The 25,386-nt window shown below is 41.3% G+C and overlaps 1 protein-coding gene across 3 annotated transcripts in view; it reads right to left on the reverse strand.

The window, feature by feature from the left end:
• The window catches only part of ptch1 (patched 1), an 80,238-nt gene that overhangs the window by 48,182 nt on the left and 6,670 nt on the right, over positions 1 to 25,386 (reverse strand). For 2 of the 3 annotated variants that reach the window (XR_004219665.1, XM_031890957.1), the window contains exons 1-2: positions 18,348 to 19,729; positions 15,920 to 16,112 (exon numbers count right to left, since the gene is read on the reverse strand). Coding sequence is in view for 2 of the 3 variants with exons in the window: in XM_031890957.1 (XP_031746817.1) it covers positions 15,920 to 16,112; positions 18,348 to 18,530 (376 nt within the window). In the remaining variant the exon portion in view is untranslated. Of the gene's footprint in view, positions 1 to 15,919; positions 16,113 to 18,347; positions 19,730 to 25,386 lie in introns of those variants that run through there. The other variant, XM_031890958.1, reaches the window with a different exon arrangement.

Here is a 25,386-nt window from a genome sequence, read left to right on the forward strand (position 1 = left end):
GCATGCATAGTAGCGCTTTGTCACTTGGCAGGGGGGCAGGCTCAGAAAACCCAGTGGAAGACAAAATGGAGAAACTTCAAGACTGGAAAAGAGCAGCTGCAGAGTTGTGCTTGAAATCGCTTAACTTTAAGGGCTCTTGCACACGGGGAGATTAGTCGCCCGCGACAAATCTCCCTTGTCACGGGCGACGAATCTCCCCGAACTACCATCCCACCGGCGAACATGTAAGTCGCCGGTGGGATGGTACACGCTGCGCAAGCGATTTCGGCAAATCGCCGAAGTTGCCTCACGAGGCATTTTTGGCGATTTGCCGAAATCGCGCCGCCGCGTGTGCCATCCCATCGGCGACTTACATTTTCGCCGGTGGGATGGCAACTCGGGGAAATTAGTCGCCCGCGAACAGGGAGATTTGTCGCGGGGGACTAATCTCCCCGTGTGCCAGAGCCCTTAAAAACAAAGTTCAATCAGAAAAGTGGTTTTTAATGGCACTGGCTGTTTAAATTCAGATATATTTGTCTAAAGGTTAAAAACAAATAAATAAGGTTGAGGAGACTGCCTCATACAGACAAAAGCAAACAAACCTTATTTATTTGTAGAACCACATGGTGATTCTACCTAAGCTGATCAGAAAACCCTACACTACACTGATGAGCCTCAAGAAAGGCAAAACCGGTCTGTAGTTGGGAATCTGATCAGCTATTATCCTGGCTTCAGCTTTAGGGCTCTGGCACACGGGGAGATTAGTCGCCCGCGGCAAAACTCCCTGTTCGCGGGCGACTAATCTCCCCGAGTTGCCTTCCCCTGCCATCCCACCGGCGAACATGTAAGTCGCCGGCGGGATGGCAGACACGGCGGCGCGATTTCCCGACAGGGAGTTTTGCCGCGGGCGACTAATCTCCCCGTGTGCCAGAGCCCTTAAACCCAGTGGGTGAGCTGTAGGCTATAGGATAAACCCATGTAAATGGGATTTTTTTTTAAGAGTTTTGGAATTCATTCTAAAGGTTAACAATGCCTTTAACTGAAATTACACTTACAAATTATTTTAGCCAGGCTAGAAGATTTCAGCCGCATAACGATAAAATCTGCACATGTATTGTGTATCTGACAATATCCTCGGGGGACCTACAATGCATTTCCAGGAAGTCACTTTCATACGATTGGTGCCTGACAACTATTTCATGTTCAGAATATCCACTGATTAGTTTTTTTTAGGGCTTTATCCCACAATTTCAGTCTAAATATTAGTTTTAGATTGTTGCATTTAAACGTATGATCCATATTCAAAGGTTTGTTGAAAGAAGACTAAAATTTGAACCTGTATGGCAAACTTTACCCTCTTGGGCCAACAATCCATCACTCAATGTGGTCCCTAGTCAACAGGCTTTTCCATGTAAGGAAGCTATTGTTTGTACCCATGTATTTGCTAATGAGTTGCAATTCAGTCAAATGGGGTCAATACCAGCTTAGTATTGGCACTGTAAAGGGACAGTGTCAAACCATGAATGGTACAGAAATACATAGATTATTTAAGGTAGATATCTAGCTCAAATGATCTATTGTCCCTATAGCTCCAGAGGAAAAAAAATGGCACTGCAGCTGAATAGCTCAAGGAGCACAGACTGAACATGTCTAGTAGGGCTGATCACTTGCAGGGAATGCTCCTTTGCTTAGAGGCACATTGTGCATAATTTTTTCTTTCATGGTGGGAGGGGGGGGGCACTGTACACTGCTGACCACATACACCAAAAACATTAGATTTTGCATATGTAACACATTATTTAAAGCAAAAGTATTTTGACTGCTGATAAACAGCAGTGCATGTGTGTCTGTGTGGGTAAATAAAAATGTAAGAGAGGCATATGTGTGCACGTGTGGGAGAGAATTTATGAGCCAAAGTGTGAAAGCATTGCTTAGCAAGCCTAAGCATTCCAGCAGGTATGGAGTGTGTGAATGTGTGGAGTGAGTATATGATACTCAAACCGTATAAATTCCCTTTACTTCCAGTCTTGAAAGCCAAAGTATGCAAAAATATCCAAGCCATTTTGCCTTTATACATGCCAGTCCAAAATACGAATTCATATGTTCTTGCAAAATTTATAACACAAAAAAACAGCAAGCACACAACTGTGCAGCCAAAACACAAAAAACACTAACATTTATTTGTTCTGAGCAGAGACATTTTCCCTCTTGTCTACCCCTTTAAAACAAAAGAAAAAAAGGACCACCCTGCTCTTATGGCAGGGAACACTGTTTACATTGCAATACTTGACTGTGTAATACTTCTGGCATTTTTTGGTCAGGATTCCTGAGCTGGGGGCCAAAATCCCTCGGGCAAGGATTGGGGCGGGGGGGGGGGGAGATCTTATGAATGTGCACGTTAGTTGTTGCTTATTTACACAGTGTTTCTGTATGGCTAGATTAGAAACAGACACAATTGTTAACAATATGAAACGGAAAGTGACTTAGCAGCAATCAGAACACATACTTAAAGCTTCGGTGAAGGGACCCATTGAGAAGGGGAGTAACAAAACAGAAGAGCTGATGAGGGTGTTTTCATAGGCGGGGCATTAAGAGTCAAGGTGCTTAGCCTCTGGATTGTAGGAAATTATTACAGGAAATATCATATTGCTGACATTTGTTCACTAATTCAGCTATATAAAATATAACAGTGCAGCTTCCTCCCCCAGTACCACATCATTTATGTTGGACTCAGCTTGGAAGGATTTCTTTTTTTCTTGCAAGAAAAAATGACTATAAATATTAAAGCAGAGTGGCTGGGAAACACTGAAACAGCATAGAAACTTCACTTACAAGAACAAGAAAAATAATATTTTTCCTACCAGTCAGGGGTGAAAACTGCACCAGGAGAAAGCACAAAACAATCAGTTGTATCCTATCTGCAGGCCCCCTAGCTGCCATAAAGCTGTAGTTCAAAAACTCATGGAGTTTCAGAACCTCTGATTAATATATGACACATTCCTAAAAATGAATTCATTTATCTGTGCGGTATTTTAGCAGCCTGGGCAAAATCAACTATAAATGTTAGACAAAGCTGCCACAGAATGTTCTCTATACGTTATACTTGTGTTTAAAAATAACTGCCATCTTGCTTTAAACTTCTTAATGGGGTCATTCGTTTAAAAATTAAATTGAGCAATTGCAATTATTCTTCAGTTTTCATCTTTGGTGGTTTTTTAAATATAGCCATATGATCAGTTGTATGGAATACTTGTGACCTGGGGTTTTCAGGTAAAGAATTTTTGTTCAATAATTTGAACATAATTTAATTTGCTACCAATATGGATTCATTCATGATAGCTTATTTGGCTTCAAGGTACTGTTTATTATTTCAGAAAAATAGACAAAAATAAAAATTATTTGCTTAAAACTACTGTAAGGGAGATGATCTCCCTGTAATTTAGAGCTTTCTGGATACTGAGTTTCTGGATAAGGGATCCCATACCATTTTTTGGTGGTGCAGCCAAAAAAACCCAGATGGCATTTGCAGCCAGGAAACTTGCAAAACCATACAGAATAAATAATGAAGATCAACTGAAAAATTGCTTCAAATATCTCTAACAGTAATATCAAACTGTTTTTGTACAACAGGCCCAGTTATTTACTAAAGTAAAGTGTTTAGGAGATAGATTTTTATAGAATGATGTCATGCACAGAGGTCACGAGTAGTCAAGGGCCATGACACTCCATTGGAGGGCCACATTTGGCCCAAGGGCCTTCAGTTGGACAGCCCTAATCTATACCATACTGAAAGTATAAATGTTTTCTCAAATTACATCTTGTATTTATGGACCCTGAACTGACCTTGGGTTTTGGTTAAAACACTGTCCTCAACCATCCTTTTATAAGTAAAAAAATAAGAAAAGTATCAAACATCATATAAGGTTTAACTCATACCTTTGTAATCAATCAATCTTTCTCTATCTCTTTGCTTACTTAAGCTGGCCATACACGCACCTATAATATCGTACGAAACCTTGTTTCGTACGATATTCGGTGCGTGTATGGCAAGTCGGCGAGTCGACCGGTATTGCAGGATATCTGTTGATATCGGTCAACACGCCGATCGGCCAGGTCAAAAGATTTTGATCGGGCGCCATAGAAGGCGCCTGAGCTGAATCGGCAGAAGGAGGTAGAAATCCTATTGTTTCTGCCTCCTTATCTGCCGTTTCAGCCCTGAAGGTTAGTGGCGGGTCTGACGGGTCTGAAGATCGCAGATCGCCACGTGTGTGGCCACCTTAAATCTTTAGTACATTTTGCAAAAGGCTATGCCCTTGATTCACTGCGGACCTCCCTGAATTCTATCTTGCATACATTATTCAATCGTCTGCATTTAAGTATTACTTGTATGAAGATTATTCTCACATCTGTGTGACCGCTAAGGACTCCTTAAAACAAAGTCTTACATCAACAGCCTCTTGACAGTTCTTACCTGGATTACCCTCTCCATTCAAATTCAGTTTTACATAACTGATCATTTCCCTCTAAAAAAAGGCCTAGCTCTTACATTTACTATTTCAGTTGATAAAATGCTCATTAAGTCTCTTTACCCTCCCTTGTGCCCTTGGCCAATTCTTGACATAAAAAGAGTTAAAGAAAAAAAAAACTAAATTGTAATTTTCCTTTCGTGCAAATTTTTATTAGTTTTAGAAAGAAGTACATTTAACAATAAGTGAATCTGGTCCATTGGTTCATAGAATATGTGCAAAGGTCCATAACAACTTGTCATCTCAACTTCTCACTGTGAGGAGTTTCATTAGCATTAAGAGTATAGCAACAAAAAAAAAACAAAAAAAACCCTTTGTGTAACTGGGGAAGCAGACAAGTTAATGGGGGGTGGGGGTATAGAGAGGGTTACAATTCTATTTTTTACCATCAGAAGAGATCAAGAGATCAGAGTACATAGGATCCTGGGGGAGGTACATTAGGTTCTCATGTTGGCTCCCATCTGAGAACTCTCCAGGAAATGGGCCCAGGGAAACCATTTCAGCTCCTCTTCATAGCATTTGTCTCCGACAGATTCCATTGTTCCGATACAGTTTACATTTGTTATCAATGTCTGTAATCCTGGTATCTGAGGTTGTTTCCAATGTGCCACAAATAGGGTTCTTGCTGCTGTTAGGATGTAGGTAGCCAGTTTGCTTAATTTCTTTGATTTTATGGTTGGTTGTATGGGGAATTTGCAAAGTTGTCCAGGAATTCTGAAACATGGTGGCGACTTCCAAGTCAATAGGTGTGCATAAATGACCCCCATTCCCCACATCCCCTAAAACAAGCTGACAGTTGCGGGATGCCATTAAGCCTATTTATGCTTGAGGGTATATAGTACCATTGGAACAGGATTTTGTATGCCCTTTCGCTAGAGACAAACTGATGTTTTGATGCCCGTGAACCAGATGTCTGACCAGGTTGGATCTGAGATTGTAAGATTCAAGTCCTCTTTCCATTGTGTCACATATGGCTTGTGTCTGGTAAGAGGCAGACTTATCAGCGAGAATAAATGGAGTGAATTGACATTTGTAAAAAGACTTAAAGTATGTGAGGGATTAGTTTGTTTCGGTTTTTAATTTAGTTTCTACAAAATGCATAATTTGTAGGTATTGTGGGATGTGTGTGGGATGTTGTTTATCGCTGTATACTGGTGGAACAATATTACATTCTGGGCTGGTAAAAAAGCAGGCAAGATTAATATGTTAGCAGTTATTTATGGTTTCAAATCTTAGGGAACACATCCTGACAAGAAGTCTTTAGTATCTAACATATCTTGTGGTGGGAGTGCTCAGTTAAATTTTGAGGGCTATGGTGTCCCACAGGTCTAGAGCATGCTTTGATGGAGAAAGTAGACTCTTTGTGGTGTCTCTGAATGCCTTGGGTACCCAGAAGAGGTGTGCTAGCTGTAGAGGGGCTGTAAAAGGATTCTCAATTTTTTTTTATGGTTCGCCTGTTTTGTATATACCTGCTTACTATTGCTTCTAGTCTGCTTGCTAGGGAATACCGGTAAATGTAAGGTACTCCCAGGCCACCTAGTAACTTTACATAAAGGCTTTTGGAGAGAACAGGCAGTCTTTTCTGTGAAGTGTACAGATGGTGCCCTGAAAAGGATATACAAGACATGGGAGCAATGCCATTTCAATAGCTGCAATTTTACCACTGCAGGGAAGATGATAAGTTCCATGTGAGCAGACATTTTTTCAGTCTGTCCAATAGTTTTGGGTAGTTGGCAGCATATAAGGTGTAGTATGAAATGATGTGCAAGGGAGTCTGTTTTCCACCTGCAGTCAAAGCTGAGTTGCAATAGCTCTGTTTTGTACATTTTCAGTTGCAGTGCATGTGATTTTGTTGGGTTGATTTACAAAATTATCATTCTTTTCATACTTTTCACGTCATGTATCCTTTCAAGGAATCCATAAAATGATCCTGCAATATCACATCCTTTCCCACTACTGAACTGATGTCCACCCAAAACAAAAATAGGAAAAAAAAAAGATCTTCATTTTGAAAAAAAAAATGATTTTTTTGGACAGCTCCAAGAATCCTTTGACTATCTTTTAAATAGAAAACATCATGTACTCAAATATATATACTTGTTCTGCATTAAGTAACATATAATTCTCAATATCCATTTAATCTATCACACATCTGCTTAGTTGTGACTTTATTCCTGCCCATTCTTCAGAGCACCACAGAACCTCCATTAGAACAACCCCTACCTTTTCTTTGGATCACTATCATTGTACCTGATGCATACAGTAAAAGCATTTAACACTGTCCATCTGCACTTTTTATATTACTATGTGCCACCTATCCACTTCCATCCAATCAACACTTTTTCCACAGTAAAAGTGCTAAGCCTAACAAATGCAATGCTTTTCCTTACATAATAGCTCATTGATCACTTTTTTACTCTCCATCACTTTTATAATGTATACAATGCAAATATTGAACTGCATTGCAGTACTGGGGTTTGACTTTAGCCAGGCCACTCTCTGTAAGGCATTTGTATGTTCTTTTCGTGCTTGCAAAGTATCCACCCACACTCCTTAGACATACACGGTTAACTGGCTCCTAATGGAATTAAACATACTGGGTGTTAATATGATAGCTTGGGTCAGGGAATGATAATGTACATATGTGGTATCCATTTGCAAATAATTAAAATTTTAGAAATTATTTGTTTTTTAATAAAACAGTACCTTGTACTTGACAGTAATTGAGCTGCATGGACCCATAATGGGGGCAAAACAATCTTATTGGGTTTATTTAATGTTCAAATTATTTTTAACAGACTTAAAAAGGTATAGAGTTTCAAATTACGCAAAGATCCCTTATCCAGAAAACCCCAGGTCCCAATGATGCCATACTATACCAGTAATGGCTAGTATATATAAGTAGAAGCTCATTAAGGGACTGAGGTAATATAGTATACTAAGCATTGGGGTTTTTTTTCACAATAGGGACCTGTCAGCCTAAGAAATAATTCCAAACTCTATTCTGTTGTGTCTGTCATGCAAAACAAACTTCACTTACACTACATAAATAACCATAATTTTCTTCAGTCTTTGAATTACACAATCACATCAAGCAGACAGGAGTGATTTTATGGACACTGGTAATAAGGCAAACTTTGTATCACCCCAAAATCTTGTGTATGCACCAGAATGGGGTACCTGATGTACATGCCCATGCCCTGGTTACACAATTAGATTGTGAGGAGGGAGGGGGAAAATGAGTACTGTATAGAAAGTGAAAGAAATTGTCTGCCTGCCCCTATGCCTGAGGCATAGAGTAGGGGCAGGCAATACATGATCGACAGCTGGGATTTTGAAATGCCTTTCATGGAAGTGTTAATGAAAAAAATTGGGGTTCCATGTTTAATTTGAAAATGACTTTTATTATACAGCTTATGTCTGGGTGACAGGTCCCCTTTAAATATGCAAGGGAATGTGTTTCCCATGCTGACACTGCATGCAAACCTTTTTCACATTTCACATAAAGATGAATTAACCAATGCTAATCAATCCAAATTTGTGAGCTCATTTTTTGTGTGATGTGGTACTACAACCTGTATACTGAAGCAAGTCTTTGACACCTGTTATACTTGGTTACCTATATATGCTGTAAGCATGACTGACAGACAATGGTTTTTAAATATTTAGATCTAGTAATTTATTCAACTCAAATAATATAATTAACATGTGAATTATTCTGTACTTTAAATAGTTTTTGATTCCACAGCAATACACTTTTAAAACAACCAAATCTTAAATTGAGCAATATAATTTTTAAATTTAATCTAAACTTTCTGAATGAAATAGACAAGAAAGACAATTCAGGATTGTCTGTTAACAGTCATTTTGAAATTAGTTCAAGTTTGCATCCTATGTGGCTCCAAGTCTAGTAGGTTAAAGAAAGGTCAGCTTTGAGGAAGAAACCAAAATGAAATATAAACATGGCATTGTGGAAACCAGACAAATCTCCCTCAGCTTTGTCCAGCCAGTCCTAATCTAGGCATCGGCTGTGCAGTATAATCTAAACAAACAGATCAGTCGATTCATACATCTGGAAACCGTCATTTTTTTTTTCTTCTAGCGCAAAAACGTAGAGTTAAAATATTCAGCTCCAAGTCTATGGTTATTATTGGGGTTAAGTATACAATGAAATGATGACCGAAATTGGTCAAAAAGTATCGCCACAATTTTAAAACATGGCTCAACTGCAATTTATGACAGGGAGATAAGCAACACAAGCCTCATGAAGATGAAGATTGTTATGAGCTATCAGTTATCAGTTTGACTTTCTAGCTATATTTCTGTATCAGTAAAATTGATAGAGTAGGGCACATTTTAACAATTCTTAAAAAGAGATTAAAGTCCTATGCATAGCTGAGAAGGCAGCCTTGGCTTACCATGTACTGTGAAGGCAGGAGCCTGCCAAAAGGCCCTTGCATCTAATACCTTAACAAGGATACAACTGAGTCCTCACAACACGTGGAAGTAAAAACATATACGTTTTAGGTCCATGAAAAATGGAACACTAGCATCAGAACTGTACTGCTGACACTTTTGTTGTTTTTCCAAAGTCAGGGGCTAGGCCTTGCGTTTTAAAAGCAGTTCACAAGAGCCTCAATCCAATGGTGTTTTTCAAGGCAACTAATGCCTTAAAAATACATTCACAAAGTGCAGGTAGGGTTCTAAGAAGAAAAAAACGGGCACCCTGCCCTGCACTTTTGCAACAAAGGTGTTGAGCTCTAATGGTAGTGCTTTTGCCCCTGGGACCTTTTAAAATTACCCCTCACACGTCAGACTGTAACCCCTCCAGTTGTGCTTAGGTTCGGGGCTCTGTTTATTTAATAAAGTTAAAGAAACAATGTAATTGTACACTCAAAACCAATTACCAATTAAGAACTCCTTTATTTCCTCAAGAGTCACTTACACAAAACACCATTTGCTGAAATTTTTTAACACTAGTGCACAAATAGCAGAAGCTACATTAATGATGACTGCTCAACATGCTAAAGTGATGCTGGCATTCAAGTCTGAGGAAAACACACATTGAGGTAACCGAGGATAAAAGTTATTCTCCTAATAATATGTCTGTGCATGCAATGCAAAACATGCTCTGAAGCAAGTGAAATATGGGGAGACTTAAGGGCACTATTGAGACAACTGTAAGTCTCCCCATATTTCACCTGTTCAGAAGATCTGAAGCAGATCTGAAACAGGAAGAAAAAACGTTGAGCTGTGTAAAGAATGTTCCTATAATGCCTCAATCCTGCACAGACACCCAGACCAAGTGAACGTGCTCAGTTAGTTAGACTATGAGTCAGCTTCCTGCTGATTGGCTCAGATCCACATTCCTAAGGGGGGGGGGAGTGAGTTCTTAGCATTCTTGAGGGAGGGTGAGCAGGAAAGAGCAGAGAACAGAAAGCTGCGTGTCTGTAGCACAGGAATTACAGACACAACTAATCATTTCTCAGAGAAGTCAGTGCAGCGTTTCTGTAAGTGCTTAAGGCTGTATTTACATAGACCTTTCTGATAAAGCTTACTTAGTTTTTACCTTTCTTTCTCCTTTTAGGGCTCTGGCACACGGGGGAGATTAGTCGCCCGCGAACAGGGAGTTAATCGCGGGCGACTAATCTCCCCCGTGTGCCAGAGCCCTTAAGGTTGTGGGGAATAAACCCAGTTTTAAACCAAAAGTGTGTGGCACTTTTGCAAAAGCAAATATTTAAAGGCACAGAGATGCAAGCAGCTTCTACATGAGAAGCAGAAAACTGGTCAGTGGAATTACCCTTAACCCTGTTTCCAAGAGGGGATGGATACATGCCTGGTGCATGCCAGCAAATTATATGTGTCTTGTGGTCAAGTATTTCTATCTTGATGGGAATGGAATATTTAATTACACTGTTACCAACTGCATGACAATACCACTGACTATTTAAACTGAACATTTATAAATCTTTCTGAAACATGTTGCACTTAGTCAACTGGTGGAATTTCTCATTAAAATGGGTATTGTGTCCCTTCAGATGTGCCACACACTTGTAAAATCTATGCATAACTGCACAGCATGTTCATGCATGTCAGGCCTTTATGTTGACACTACATTGCATAATCTATATGGTAGAAAGCTTCCACTTGGCAGCATGGACAATAACTGGAAAAATGTCAATGTTGCAGCAATTATTTAGTGCCAACATAGGGATGTCTGAAATTGCTGACATTGTACAACAACATATCAGAGAAATCGAACACTCCACGTTACATCTTCAACTTGATTACCAATGATTTAGCAACTCAATACAAGAGGAATTGAAGATGTTTAATGTATATACCTATTCATTGTAGAGCGGAATGTGTTCATGCTTTATAAATGATTGACAATAATAGCAACAATCCAAAACTCTTGGCACTGTTGACAACAGTCACCCAAACATCAGACCACATATTCAATTAACATTTGTGCCGGTATGTCATACTTTTATTGATTCCAACTCTCTATAATTGAAAGACAATATTTTGCCAATCACTTTTTGGCAGAAAAAAAGTTGCAGCTTCCTTAAAGGAGAAGGAAAGGTAAAAAGTAAGAGGTTAATTGAATGTTTAAGGGTAAGAACCCATGGAGTGGTTGAGTCGCCTACAAAAGATCTCTGCTATCGCGGGGCACAAACCGTTCTAAAAAGACATTCCACCAACAACAATAGGAGTCGCTGGTGGAAAGTCAAAGCTTGATGTCACACAAGGAGATTTGTCGACCACAGTTAAATCTGCATTACTTGCCACTAAACAAGATTATGATCACCTCAAGTAAAACTTAGCACTCATGGTGATCCTTTGTAATCGCAGGAAAATGAGAAGAAGGCAAATCACCACTAGTAGTACATTTCACTTGTAGCTATCATAATGGTTTTTTTTAAAAAAAAATCATTTTTGGGAGGTTACCTGCAGCAGCACAGATTTAACAGTGGGTGACAAATCTACCTGTGTACCACTGCCCTAAAGCAGGGGTAGGAAACCTATGGCTCGGGAGCCAGATGTGCCTCTTTTGATGGCTGCATCTGGCTCGCTGCCAAATCTTTAATAAACAAAATAACGGGGGGCGTGGCCTGTGCTCAGCGGATAGAAGATGTGTTCTAAGCCTTAGAACACGTCTTCTATCCGCCGAGCACAGGCCACACCCTCCTCTGCATTCGGCATCCTTGGCACCCACCCTACCTTGCCCCTGCGCTCGGTAGATAGAAGTGTTCTAAGCCTTAGAACACGTCTTCTATCCGCCAAGCGCAGGCCACGCCCTCCTCTACATCGCATCCAGCATACTTGGCACCCACCCTACCTTACCCCTGCGCTCGGCAGATAGAACACGTGTTCTAAGCCTTAGAACACGTCTTCTAACCGCCGAGCGCAGGCCACACCCTCCTCTGCATCGCATCCGCATCCTTGGGACCCACCCGACCTTGCCCCGCAGCATCCACGGCCAAACATATTGTATGGCGCTCACGGAATTACATTTTAAAATATGTGGTGGTTTATGGCTCTCTCAGCCAAAAAGGTTCCCGACCCCTGCACTAAAGTTTCCAATGTGTTGCTTGGATGGAAGGAGACATAGATATCTATGTTTGAAAATTGATGTTAAACAATTTCATTTTTTGTGTTACGGTTCCTTTAAGACCAATGTTAATTAGTCTGTTAATAAAACTGTAAGCTCTACAGGGCAAGGGACTCCCTTTTACTGTATCCCCTAACACAGGGATCCTAAACCTTTTTTACCCATCAGCCAGAATCAAATGTAAAAAGAGTTGGGGAGCACCACAAGCATGAAAAAATGTACCTGGAGGTACCAAATGAGGGTTGTGATTGGTAATTTGGTAAGCCCTATGTAGACTGGCAGCCTACAGGAGACTCAGTTTGGCAGTAGACATGGTTTTCATGCTTCTAAAACTTCAAGTCAGGAACACAAAAATAAGCACCTGCTTTGAGGCCACTGGGAGCAACATCGAAGGGGTTGGTGAGCAACATGTTGCTCACGAGCCACTGGTTGGGAACCACTGCCCTAACACATACTTTAAGATTCACCTGTAGTATTCCAGTATTTTTGAGAATTTTTATTGCTGTGTATAGAGTATCCCTATAAAAAGACACATACATAAATCATTGATCATTTTCTTACCCACAAAATATATGACTAAATAAGAACACTGCTATCCACCTTTCTTCCATATTGTTGACTAGTAATTCAATATACAACAAGGCTGGGGCAATAAAAATGACTTACAGAGCCACACCCAGCCCACAAGATTCCAGTGGGCCAGCCCAGACTTCCCTTTTTGTATATTTATGCACAAGAATGAAGGCTGCCATTGAATGTGCTTCAATAGAGGCACTGCCAAAGACATCATCAATCAAGAACCACTAGATTTTGCAAAAGATGTCAACAGATAATGCCTAGTTTGGGATCAGTAATAAGTTGGTTCCCACTCTTACGTATAAATGCAGACATGCAGATGAAGAATGTTATGAGAACAGAATAAGCTATGCCTTCATACCTCAGTGTCTATTTAAGGGAAAATACAAGGAAAACTGATCCCATTTGAGAAGAGGAAATACTTTTCTTCTAATAAGTTCTGCCAACAATCCATGAGAGTATTTTGTATTCATTCCTCTAATTCATTACAAAAGATGGATGGTGTCAAATAAGATAGTATTACTTAAGGGCAAATATACACTGGGGAGGTAAAGGAACAACAGCACCATACAAATAAGATACTGTATTAGAAAAGAAATAAGTACTCAAGACAAAGTCTGAGGGACTCATTTATCATTCTGTGTTTTTGATTTTAAGGATTTGATTAGGCCAGGAGTGTGGATTCAGCCAAATCCTGCTGGCAGAATCCCAAACTGAATCCTGGATTCGGTGCATCCCTACAATGAATGCAACAATTTGGGTTACTGCCCATGGGCAATTTTGCCCGGTTTTGATAAATGACCCCCAATGTGTTTACTTCTCCTGAAGCTCATACTCAAAAGCCAACTTCTATAGTTCCACTACTTGGCCAATTGCTAGCTTAAAGTGTACATGCAAGAAATAAGAGACTGATGGATCTACAGTCCTCAAATAAATAAGATTTGGGCATGACCAAAGCAATTCAGCATATATGGTCAGGTTACTCAGAACTACCAAAAGCCTTAATCAGACCTAAACCAATTAAATTATTATCACTAACATTCACACATGTCCAATCTCACTCAAAGAAATGCTTATATATGTATGTGTATATATATATATATATATATATATATATATATATATATGTATATATGTATATATGTATATATGTATATATGTATATATATATATATATATATATATTCCAAACATAGGCAGCACACCATACGAAAGGGGTTACGACCCGGGTGCCAGTGCAAAATAATAGCAATAGTTACAACAAGTGACAGCACTCACGGGATTTACCTCTTAGTGCAAAAATAGCAATTTTTTCACTAAGAGGTAAATTCTGTGAGTGCTGTCACTTGTTGTAACTATATATATATATATATATATATATATATATATATATATATATATATATATATATATAACACCAGTTACATGCTTTAAAGTTACTGTTTAACAGTTTGATGCCATATTTAGTTAACAAAAACACTAAAGCCATTTAAATCAATGGTTGCCACAATAGTATTTACATCTTTTATTAAACCACCAAGCAGCCATTTAAAGGGCAATTACAGCCCATTAATAGTTCATCTACATTAACCAACTACCATAATACATTATATATTGCATTACATCGCATTTTCACAAAGAAACCATTGCTTTTTCATGTAACCTAAAAGTAAATACAACTGTATCCTTTAAATAATAACCAGAGATGTACAAGCAGGTACCCATTAGTAACTCAAAAGTCACTAAAAAACGAATAGCTGTGCCTTATTTTCAAGTTAGCCATTAAAGGTGTAAATCAGTGTAAAGATGAAACTGGATAAAATACATAGACTGCGCGAAATATAGTTAGGTAAAATTGTAATCTATAAAGGCTGGAGTGGACAGGTGCCTAACATAATAGCCAAAACTCCACTTCCTGCTTTCAGCTCTCTAACCTATTAGTTAGTCAGTGACTTTAGGGGGGGGGCACATGGAACATAACTGTTCAGTTTGTGAGCAAGCAGGTCAGATTCAAATGCAAACTAACTGAATAGTTATGTCTCATATGGCCCCTCCTCAAGTCCCTGATTGGTTACTGATGGCTAACAGTCTAGAGAGCTGTAAAGGAGGATGTAGTGTTCTGGCTATTATGTTAGACATCTGCTCACTCCAGCTCATTTTTTGCCCAACTAACTATATTGAAAACATTTTTTATTTTGAGCAGTCTATCTATTTTGCCCATTTTCATTTTTACATTGAACTTCCCCTTTAAGTTATATGTTGCATGCCTTCACCCAAAACAGTGTTCCATTATTTACAAGAATTATGCAGTATTTTACAATAATAATAAAAAAAACATTGTTGCAAGCAACATTTATGTTACAATTCCCTGTTTGTAAAAATGTTAGGTAAAAGACTGCATAACTTTTAGAATTATCTAAATGATAGTGAAGATAATGATAAGAGCGATGTCAGAGGTAAAACTTCAACTGCTAAACCAAAAATTCCCAGAATCCATCAAACACCTCAAAGTACTCTGGGAGTTGCAGTTTACCAGCAGGATGCATATTTTTATACAATGTTCATAATGTTTACTTTAATGCAGACAACTGCTATATTTGCTAAAAAGATTTTATTCAGTAAGCAAATGGTAAATACATTTTAGCTTCCCAATTATACATTAAAACATTTTTTGTACACATACATTGCAGCCACTGTTTTAATACTTTTCTCATGCACCCCCACCCTTGCTTTACCTTCAGACATTTGCACCAGGTTCCCCTCCCCCTAGAAAGGAGAGGAAAAAAAATCTTGAATGCTGTCCAAAACAGGACCACACACACACACACAAGGCCTAGCAGCCTGCAATGTACACGTCCTCCTGCTGGGGGCCTACACTCTCACCAAAAGACAAGGTTACTGACTAAATATGTGCACTGTAAATCAGACACTGTATTACATCCCTGCCTGCTGGAACAAAAACTTGCTGGCATATTATCTTGCAACAGATCCCATGTCTAAAACCTGTTGATGCGTCACTGTATGGTTTAAACAAAATCTGGAGATATTTATTTAGCTGTTAGAATCATAACACAAGCCACAGCAGAGAACCATCATACCCAGCAAAAAAAAAAAGCTACGTCTCCCCACGTTTCACCCCTAGCAGAAGAGGCAACAGGGAAGACAACTACAGTAAAGGCAAATTTATGAACAAAGATGACAAAGATAAGCGTTTGTTCCTTACCTTCAACCCACAGTTCTTCCACATTGGTCTCTAAATTAGCTGCTCTTAATCCAACAGCGAAAGCACCAAATATCAAAAGGCCCACAACCAGAAATTTTCCGCAGTTTTTTTGTATGTAACAACCAAGTTTAAACAATTGTCTTTGAAAGAATGCTCTTAGCCACAATGGAGCTTTTCTTCCTGTAGCCTTCCCCTGAAAAAAGAAAAAAAGGACATTACACACCACAAAAAGAATTTATTGTGTAAAATACTTAGTGACACCCAAAATATTTATTATAAAATAAACTAACTTTAGGCCTTTGCCAGTTTAAAGAAATGCCACCATTATATACAGTACCAGGATAAAATTAGACCTGACCTCTCTGTGGCTCATGTGGACTAAAGCTGATTGGACACACCAAATGCCACCTGTAGCCTTCTAGCCTTTGCTAAAACTACCAGCTCTTGCTCAAAAATTGTGAATATCTATGGTCCAGACTATCTGAAAAGTTATTTAACATTAACAAAAAAAAACAAAAAACACCAATTCTAAAGTTTGGGACAATAACTAACTTCTTTTTTAAATGTCACCCACTGGGAAAGTCTCTTCCCTACAAGATACCTTTATTCCCCATTGCCCCTACCAGCCATTTAGCTGTGATATAATAAGTGCGGTTCAAACACAGATATCAAACTTTTGATTGATTGCTATGTGTTACTGCACTGAAGTAAATCTGAACATTATATATTATAGGCACCAGTTAAGGGGCAGACATACATGCACAGAATAATTCTGACTTCTACTTGGGACATATAAGGACACCTACCAACCTAACACACTAGATGGCAAAAATAATAAGCAATTTCTTAATATTTTTTTTTAACAAACAGATCTGAAAAAAGCCCATACTTTCATTCACAACCCTTTGAGGCTCATGTGTTGGCTGAACTGCAGTACTCAGTATCCTCCGGCAAATGATGGTTAATACATTTTAGGAAATACTAAAATAGAGATAAAGTTTGCTAACAGCACAATGCAATCAAATTAAAGCAACATGCAAGTATCTGTGTGTTTATATAAATACACACATTTCAGCAAGCTGACTGCATTGGTTCATAACTAGGTTTGTAAATAATCTCAAAGCTGAGACAAACTTGCCCTAGTACATGGAAAGATTTACTTCCAGTACATAAATAGATTATCAGCTCAGCAGTGTTTTCAAACAAGCAGCAGAAGAGTAAAAATCCACATGCTGCAGGGAGCATGATTGTAGTAATTTCCAAAGTGTTTGAAGACGCTGTGTGATCTGAATGAGGAAACACAGCAGCCAGCAGAAACATCAGTATCTGTGAACGGAAGAGGGCAGCCACATGGCCTTTCTTGCCTCTCATTCTCCAGCTTGGGAAAAGGAAAAAATGCAGGATGGGGGGCAGAGTAAAAACAGACAAGGGGCATGCAAGGTATTACCATGGACCATGCACACAGGAAACAATATAAAGCAGACATCCAACAATTTAATACTTATCCAGGAGAGAATACATCAGGGATGATAAACTTGCAAACATGCCAGCTTTTGTTAAACAATTCCCAACAACCATCAGTTGCTGGGTGATGCTGAGAGTTGTTGCTTAATAACTGTTGGTAGACAAGAGGCTATGTATTCCAGCTGTACATCTAAACAAGGACCTAAGGCAACAATGGCGTTTATTACCAAACATAGGTGCAAAAGGGCAATAACCCAACAGCCTTTAACTAGTCTCCTGCAATGACAATTCATGCCTGAACTGTAACTATGGAATACCACATTAGTACAGTTTTGTGTTTATGTTTCCAAACCAGCCCCCCCCCCCCCCCCCATGTGTTTTATCTTTTTTTTTCTTTCTGTCAAGGGGGTAAATCTACAGCTCACACCAATAAGGGGGGGTGGGAAATACACAACAGGACCCCCAATAGGTAAATACAAAACAGATGGACAACACAGCAGTTTTGGTTAGGGTGTGAATGACACCTAGGGAGTCCATGTTTGAATACCATTTTATCTTGTAGTTAGCATAAAAACACATACTTCTGACAGCCTATTGGAGGACAAGGGAGCTACATTGTATCCTTTGCTGATGGAAAGTAAAGGTATTGGGGCAGTATGAGAGCACAGTCTTTCTACATCACTGAGTGTAACCAGGGTCATGCCCCTAGACACACTCCAGGAAAACAAAGATTAAATAAGTGAATGAATGATACAGTATGCACAAAAGACACACATTAACCCATTGTGAATAGCTGTAGCAGAAACAAGACACCCACTTAAGCAGTAGTTTTCCAGCTTTTGCTAAACTACAAGTTCCAGCATCCCTGGCTGTCAGAGATCCCACAGGACGTAGGTCTCTACCCAGCCAAAGTGACGCTGGTGTAGGGGCCCCTGTGGGCATCAGCCAAACATAAACCAATCACCTCTGATATCTGCTGAAGGGCGAAATTCGCATCGCAGTAGCTCGGCCGCTGCAGATAGTCCTGGTCAGGCGGCGCTACTATTCTGCGCTCCCCCCTGCTCCTTCCTCTCCTCCTGACTACCCTCGGCTGGGCAGCTGGCTCCCCACTGCCACCCAATTCCGCGGCATAGGCAGCCGAGGCCATGTTGTGTCCCCCAGGGGTTGGCACTCCGCGATCCCCCCGAGGTTTAGCTGGTCCAAATAGGACAGGCACTGGCAGCTTCTTGTTCTTCCTTGGCTGGCACAATCCTCAGCGGGCTCTGCTTCATGCTGCTGCAGGCGAGGAGGAGGAGGGCGGCGAGTGAAACTTTGCGCCTTCCATCCCCACATTTCGCGATCCGGGGGTCTCCGCAGCTTCCCGCATTCAGAAAGGGGTCCCGAAGTGTGTGTGTGCAGACGAGAGCGTGTGAGCTCGGTCGCGGGTCACACCATGGGGCGCTTCACAATCGCATGCAAAGTGCAGGACCAAGTGGAAAGAGAGCGGGACGGGTTCCCACAGAGCATGCACCCTCCGCCTGCAGAGCCGAGCTTGTCCCTCAGTGCGTGTCCCCCAGTGCGTGTCCCTCAGTGCGTGTCCCCCAGTGCGTGCAGCCCTCCGTGTGAGGGACACAGCGCAGAAGGCTAAGCTGGGGAAGGAGCCAAACTTGCCGCTTCTCCTCTCACTAACTGGGTGTCCTTTCCCGGGAGCAAACAGTGCGCCTGGCTCTGTGGATCATGGCTTATCCAAACAGCAATGAGTGCGGGGGCCCTGGAAGACTCGCTCGGCTGCCTGTGTTCGCTCTCTCTCTCCCTCGCTCTTTCCTTGCTTCAATAGATGAGATTTAGGAGGAAGGGGGAGGAAAAAACTGGCTCTCTCCATTTGGAGAAAGAGGAAAGGAGGAGAGAATCCAAAGAGACCCACCCCCGGGGGCTGTCAGATGGCTTGGATTCCTGCTTTCTTATTGGCTAGAGAAGGGCAGAAATTACTCAACAAACATGACTATTATTAGCTGCTTAGCAACAGCTCACCAAAGTAGAGAGACCACCCAGGCAGGCAAAGCCTTGTGTGTGCATCTCCCTGCTTCAGGGGGAGCCTTAAAGTGATCCAGCCCTCTTCTCTCGCATGCAATCCAGCCATTAGCAACCCCTTCTTCTCATTTCTTCCCCTGTTTCTGCCCCTTCTCTGCTTTCCTTCTGCTCACACTAAAGATCATATTCTACGGATTCCAAGCCTGCGACCTTCCAGCAGTTCTTGGTCACAGCTCCCAGTGTTCTTGGTGGGTGACTTTCAAGGTTACTAAAAAGTGTAGCGCAACAGCTGGAGGACTGCAGCTTTGACCCTCCTGCTCAGTAGCATAACTAGAAGTTACTGGACCCTGCTAAACTTTGGGAATAATATATTTTTCATCACCATATGTTGAAATTACATATTATTCAGGGTCCTCTGGGGCCCCTATATCTTCTACACCCGAACAGTTATATGCTTGGCTTTCTTTATTGTTAAACCCTTTTTATTTATTCTTTGCTTCCATCAAGAAGCTGCTGTATAAGGTTTTGTCCTGTTGAGCAGAGCTTCAGAAAATTCCAAGAGAAGAAAAAGTTCTATTAAAATAAAACAGATCCTTTACAGAGGCACCTTGGCCCCAAGCTGAAACAAATGGTGGGAGGTCCAATTTGAATTCCCAAACTCGCACACAAGCCTTGTCAGAATGCTGGAAGAAGTACGGAATAGTGCCAGATTTGGCTTTTTTTCTGACATTCCTCTTGTAAAGAGTGAAAATGCTTCTGGTAACGTTTTTTTTTTTCTTTTCTCAATGTCAGATTCAATCAAGTCCATTTATCTGATGTGGTGTTTTTTCCACCCAACAGTCCTCTGAGGAAACACCCTAAAAGTATGTAGGAAATGTAAACTATTAATGGCGTTTAATATATATTGCTGCTTTGCTTCTGGCATCACAGCATGGTATGGGTTAACAAGATTCTACAATAACAGGTGAAGATTTGTAGCATAGATAAGAAAGTCCAACAAGCATCCCTCTTGGTGCTGCACACTACATCTCCAAGCAGGCTCACACTGCAGTGTTGAGAGATAAAGAGTAGCTTGATGACAGCTGGAGATCTGTAGGCACGAAACTTGGCACACTTGATAACAGTGCACAATTTCCATCCTAGATGCCCAGTGCGTGGATTAATAAAAAAGAATTGTCATATAAGATATGAATGTAAGGTCTGACACAACTAGCCAGCACGTTGCACCTACAGAGAAATCAGATCATACATACATGGCATATTTAGGACTCATATTCAACTTCAATATTTGTAAAGGGTAATTTATCAACCCTCTTAGATCCACTTTAGTATAATTTAAATCAATCCAGAAGAAACTGGAGCAGGTCCAGATTGGAATTCAGAATCGGTCCTGGCATTTTCAGTACAGAGAGACCCAACCAGCCCTCTACAGGCCCAATATTTAGTGACTGTCTATGGCATCTTATAGCAGCCCCTTTGGCATTTGCCAGAATCCAAACATTCAGGCCTGCTTAGGGGCTACCCATGTGTAGGCAGAAAGTGCAGAGACAAGCAGACATAGCAGAGAATGGTAGTAAATAAAATGCATGATTGCAACAGACTTTAATTAACAGATTTCCTTGAGGCTAATGTAGGGTTACTGGAACACTTGATCATTCAGGGACATGTCTAGAAAATCCACCTAAAAGGGCAGCGCTGATTGCAATTTAACTTAAAAGCCTTACGTACAGACTTGTAACATACATTTAATAGACATGTCCCTGATATTTTAAGTGATCTGGTAAACCTAGGTTAATACAATAATTTTATTGTTTCCTGCATGTTGTGACCTATTGTAACCAATCATATGTGTATTTTAAAGAAACTGACCAGTACATGTTGCCTGCTGAATGGTTGCTATGGGTTACTAGACAAGTAGCAAACTTAGGCAGTTTTTTGCACTACCACTTCTGTATCTTTTTTCACTACGTGTGGCCCTTTTACTTCTGTTGAAAAATTCCCAGCACCCTCCTGTACTTTAATCAGAGGGCCTTTGCTGGTAAGGGCCTAGTTTATAAACATAGGCTTCAAAAAGTCTGTTTTACCCTAGACCCTGCCAAAATGAAAACAATCCTGTGCATGCACAAAGACTCAGCATGGAATTAGAACAAGAAAAACATCTTATTGAAGTTGCCCCTACATGAAGTGTAGCTGTTATTAGGGCTCATACCCACCATGGAACTCCACCACAGGGGAATGCAAGGGAAAATGCTGTGTGTACAAGCCCTTACAGAGGTTGTTTTTCTTATTAGTAGGTAGTATGCATAAAAAAACGTATAAAGTAGCTGAAAATCCATAAGCATATTAGGATATCACACAGACTACCTCAAAGCAAATAATAATGTGGCCCTATTCTATCCAACAGGTGCAAAAGTGGTTAGTGCCAAAGAAGATTGCTGCATGGCATCAGTTGGATACATAACCCCAAATCATTATCACTGTGCCTTTCCAGTTACTAAAGTTTCTTCGGGACTAAAGGTTAGACCCAGACCTGGCAATATGACATGATAGTTGTACTAGAAGTTCAGAGGTCAGAAGCCAGACGATTAGCAAGTAGTGCTATAAGTACATAACTGACCTTCTGCATAATGCTGCAAGATAAATAAGAATTATATGAGTATTACCATATATAAAGACACTAAATTTGGATTAAGTACCTAGGGAAAATAGAGTGGAAGCATTTAGGGGCAATGACCTATTCTATTACTGTCTTCCCATGTTGCCCAATCACACAGAATATGCATGAGTTCTCTGAACCGAAAATGAGTTCTCGGTTCCCCCGTGAGCCCTCACATCTAGCTTTGCCTGCTGCAAATTCTTCTACTGAATGTAAGGGATAGAAATGTAACACAATTTTGGAATTGCGGGCACACCAGATGTATGCATGGTAGCTTTTCCTTCTGGTGGTGTGACTCCCTGACATATTGCCACGTCAATCAGTATAGTTCATGTGGTAACAGGGGCCCAGCACTCACTGTTAGTTAGTTTTATTGTACTGTCCTGTACTTGTATTGTTAGTACTTAAGGTCCCCATACACGGTAAGATCCGCTCGCTTGGCGATCGGATCTTCCCCCGATATCCCCACCTACGGGTGGGCGATATCGGGGAGCTTGAAAAAAATAATCCGATCGTTTGGCCCTGGGGATTATGTAGGCGGCAATGGGGCAGTCGGTTCGACTGAATTTTCTAAAGGTGGCCATACATGCACCAATAATATCGTACGAAACCTCGTTTCGTACGATATTCGGTGCGTGTATGGTATGTCGGCGAGTCGACCGATATCGCAGGAAGCTGCTGATATCGGCCGACTCGCCGATCGGACCAGTTTGAAAATAGAAGGCACCTGACCAAAATCTCCCTTCAGCGCTGAATCGGCAGAAGGAGGTAGAAATCCTATTGTTTCTACCTCCTTACCTGCCGATTCAGCCCTGAATGGTGTGTGGCGGATCTGACGATGTTTGAAACATCGTCAGATCGCCACGTGTATGGCCAGCTTAACCTGGCTGACCGATCGCTGGCCAATTTCAGGCCAGATATCGGTCGGCCAGCCCGCTCGTTTCTGCCCCTACACGGGCAGATAAACTGCCGAGTCGGTCCAAGGGACCGATATCGGCAGCTTCTATCGGCCCATGTATGGGGGCCTTTACTGTACACACCAATTGAGAACAATGTTTTGGGTACACAACAACTGGAACCAATCTTTAGTCACAATGGACCCTGGTAACTATTGGTGACTGCACTTTCCAATGATAAGGATGATCAGGTAACTACTGAGGCCCAAACACACTATTTTTAGGTATGCTGAGGAACAGGAAAAACTATATTTTCTCATGGCTCATGTATGGTTACCAAATAACGTCCTTAGCACTAGTAGCAATAGTACATATTACCTGTGCATCATATTTACTACCAGCATCGCCAATTTATTTTCATGTGACATGTTTACTTAAGCCCTAAATATAAAAAATCATGCCTTCATAAATGTATCTACTACTTTAAACGGTCTGGCATCACTACTTCAACTTGGAGCTTTTGCGCTACATTCCAGCACTGAAAGAGTTAAGGCTGACTCTGTGTGTGTCCATTTAGAAAAAATACGCCGCAGACAGGGGATGGGGCGGGGATTGATGGGAGGAGGAGGCGGAGTAACAAAAACAAACCGCAGCCGAGGGATGGGATTCCGCCTAAGTCACGTGACGGACGGGCCTCTGAAGATGGCGCGCTCGGGAAGAATTTGTCCCCGCCCCCCAACAAACCAGCCCCTTATGTCCCCAGCGGAGTAAACTTGTACTTGGATAATGGAATGTACCTACCTAGGGTCGACGGGGGTGAAAGCAAATGTAGCTCTTCATTACCTGAGGATTCAGAGTGGGTTTTACTTGACAAAACTTATGATGTATGCGTTCAACAACACTTTAGAAATATCATTGGACTAAATCTTTTTTTTTTTAGTCCCGAAACTGGAGATAACTCCAAAGGGATTGTGGGAGTTGTAGTTTAAAAACACCTGGAGGACATCAAGTTAAACTTTGGTTTTGTAATAGACTCCACCTCAAAACTGTTAAACTTTACTTTAATAGAGTCCTGCTCAAAACTATATGATGTGTCGGCACATAATGCTCACTCACATGCTTGGGCTACTGCGTAAAGAAATACCATGCAAGCCGTAGTACATTCCTCAGCAAGGTCTCTTCTCCGTCCCCCTTTACGTTACATTATACTGTGACGGGCTGACAGCGAGCGGCCAATAGCGAGATGAAAGGAGCTGCAGCTTGCGAGGCTCTTATGTTACACATCATCTAGCTAGCAGGTTCCTCCCTGGCTACCGGCGAGAAGAGAAGCTTATTGTGAGCTGAAATCTGTCTCCAGAAGCTTTACTAAAGTACGTGCTGCAGCCTCCCGCTACAACAGGGGAGCAGTCTGCATAAATCAAGATTGGTTATGAGTAAGGACAGAAGCAGAACTGCGTTTAGTGCCCTAAAGTTGCATTCATGGAAACGTTCCACATTCCTAATGTAGCCCACTTTATCTTTACTTGTGGCACTACCTGCTGATATATCACTGTACTTGGCGCTTTCAGAAGTCCTGAGCCCCGCTTACTTAGGGGAACAGCTATTCCTTTATACTTTGGCGTGCCTCCACCCAGGATAGGGATAGAATGAACTATAACTCCCCTCCTGGGACCTTGATACTGTACTGCAGTGTGGGGACTCCCAGCACTCCTGGTACCTTGCCCCCTCCCTGGGGTAGTTGCTTACCAGGCAGGTGGATCCTCCAGATATGCAGAGACAGGACACTGGACTGATGTTTAACCAGTGGAACTTATTTATTGTCACAGATGTATCAGACAGGCAGGTTACACACAGGAGCAATGAGGCAGTCAGGGTATACTCCCTCTTCCTTAAGAGACCCTCTCTCCACGGGATATTAGCAGTACTACACGCCAGATGATTCCCTTTAGGGGTTCCCTCCGGTACTTCTCGCCAGAAGCCCCTCTCTAGGGCACTTCCCGGTACTACACGCCAAGCGGACACCCCCTCAGCAGACCTCACCCCGGTACTTCCACTTAGATACCCCTGGATTAGGCAAATCTCCTATACTTAGCACTTTATACCCTGACTCCAGCTATGAGTGCTGGTGGATCTTAATCCATTAAACCTCCTGTCGGGGCCACGCTGCCCAACTAGATAACCTGTCTCCCACTCCTAGAGTGGTCTATAACAACTCTCTAACTATCTAATACTAACCTGTGGTATACCTCTTATCCAAGAGGGGTCCCAGGCTGAAAGACCTGCAGGCACATGGCTGCACAGCCTTATATACTGTGTGCACCCTGTGGCCTAACTATTGAACTGCAGGGAAGCTAAATCCCAGTTAACCCTTATAGTGCCAAACCACCCAAGGTGTCCCACTACTAAGTGTTACCCTCCCTTGGGGTCTATCCTGGGGCAAC

The sequence above is a fragment of the Xenopus tropicalis genome, chromosome 1 (genome assembly GCF_000004195.4).
Source record: "Xenopus tropicalis strain Nigerian chromosome 1, UCB_Xtro_10.0, whole genome shotgun sequence".
NCBI lineage: Eukaryota > Metazoa > Chordata > Amphibia > Anura > Pipidae > Xenopus > Xenopus tropicalis.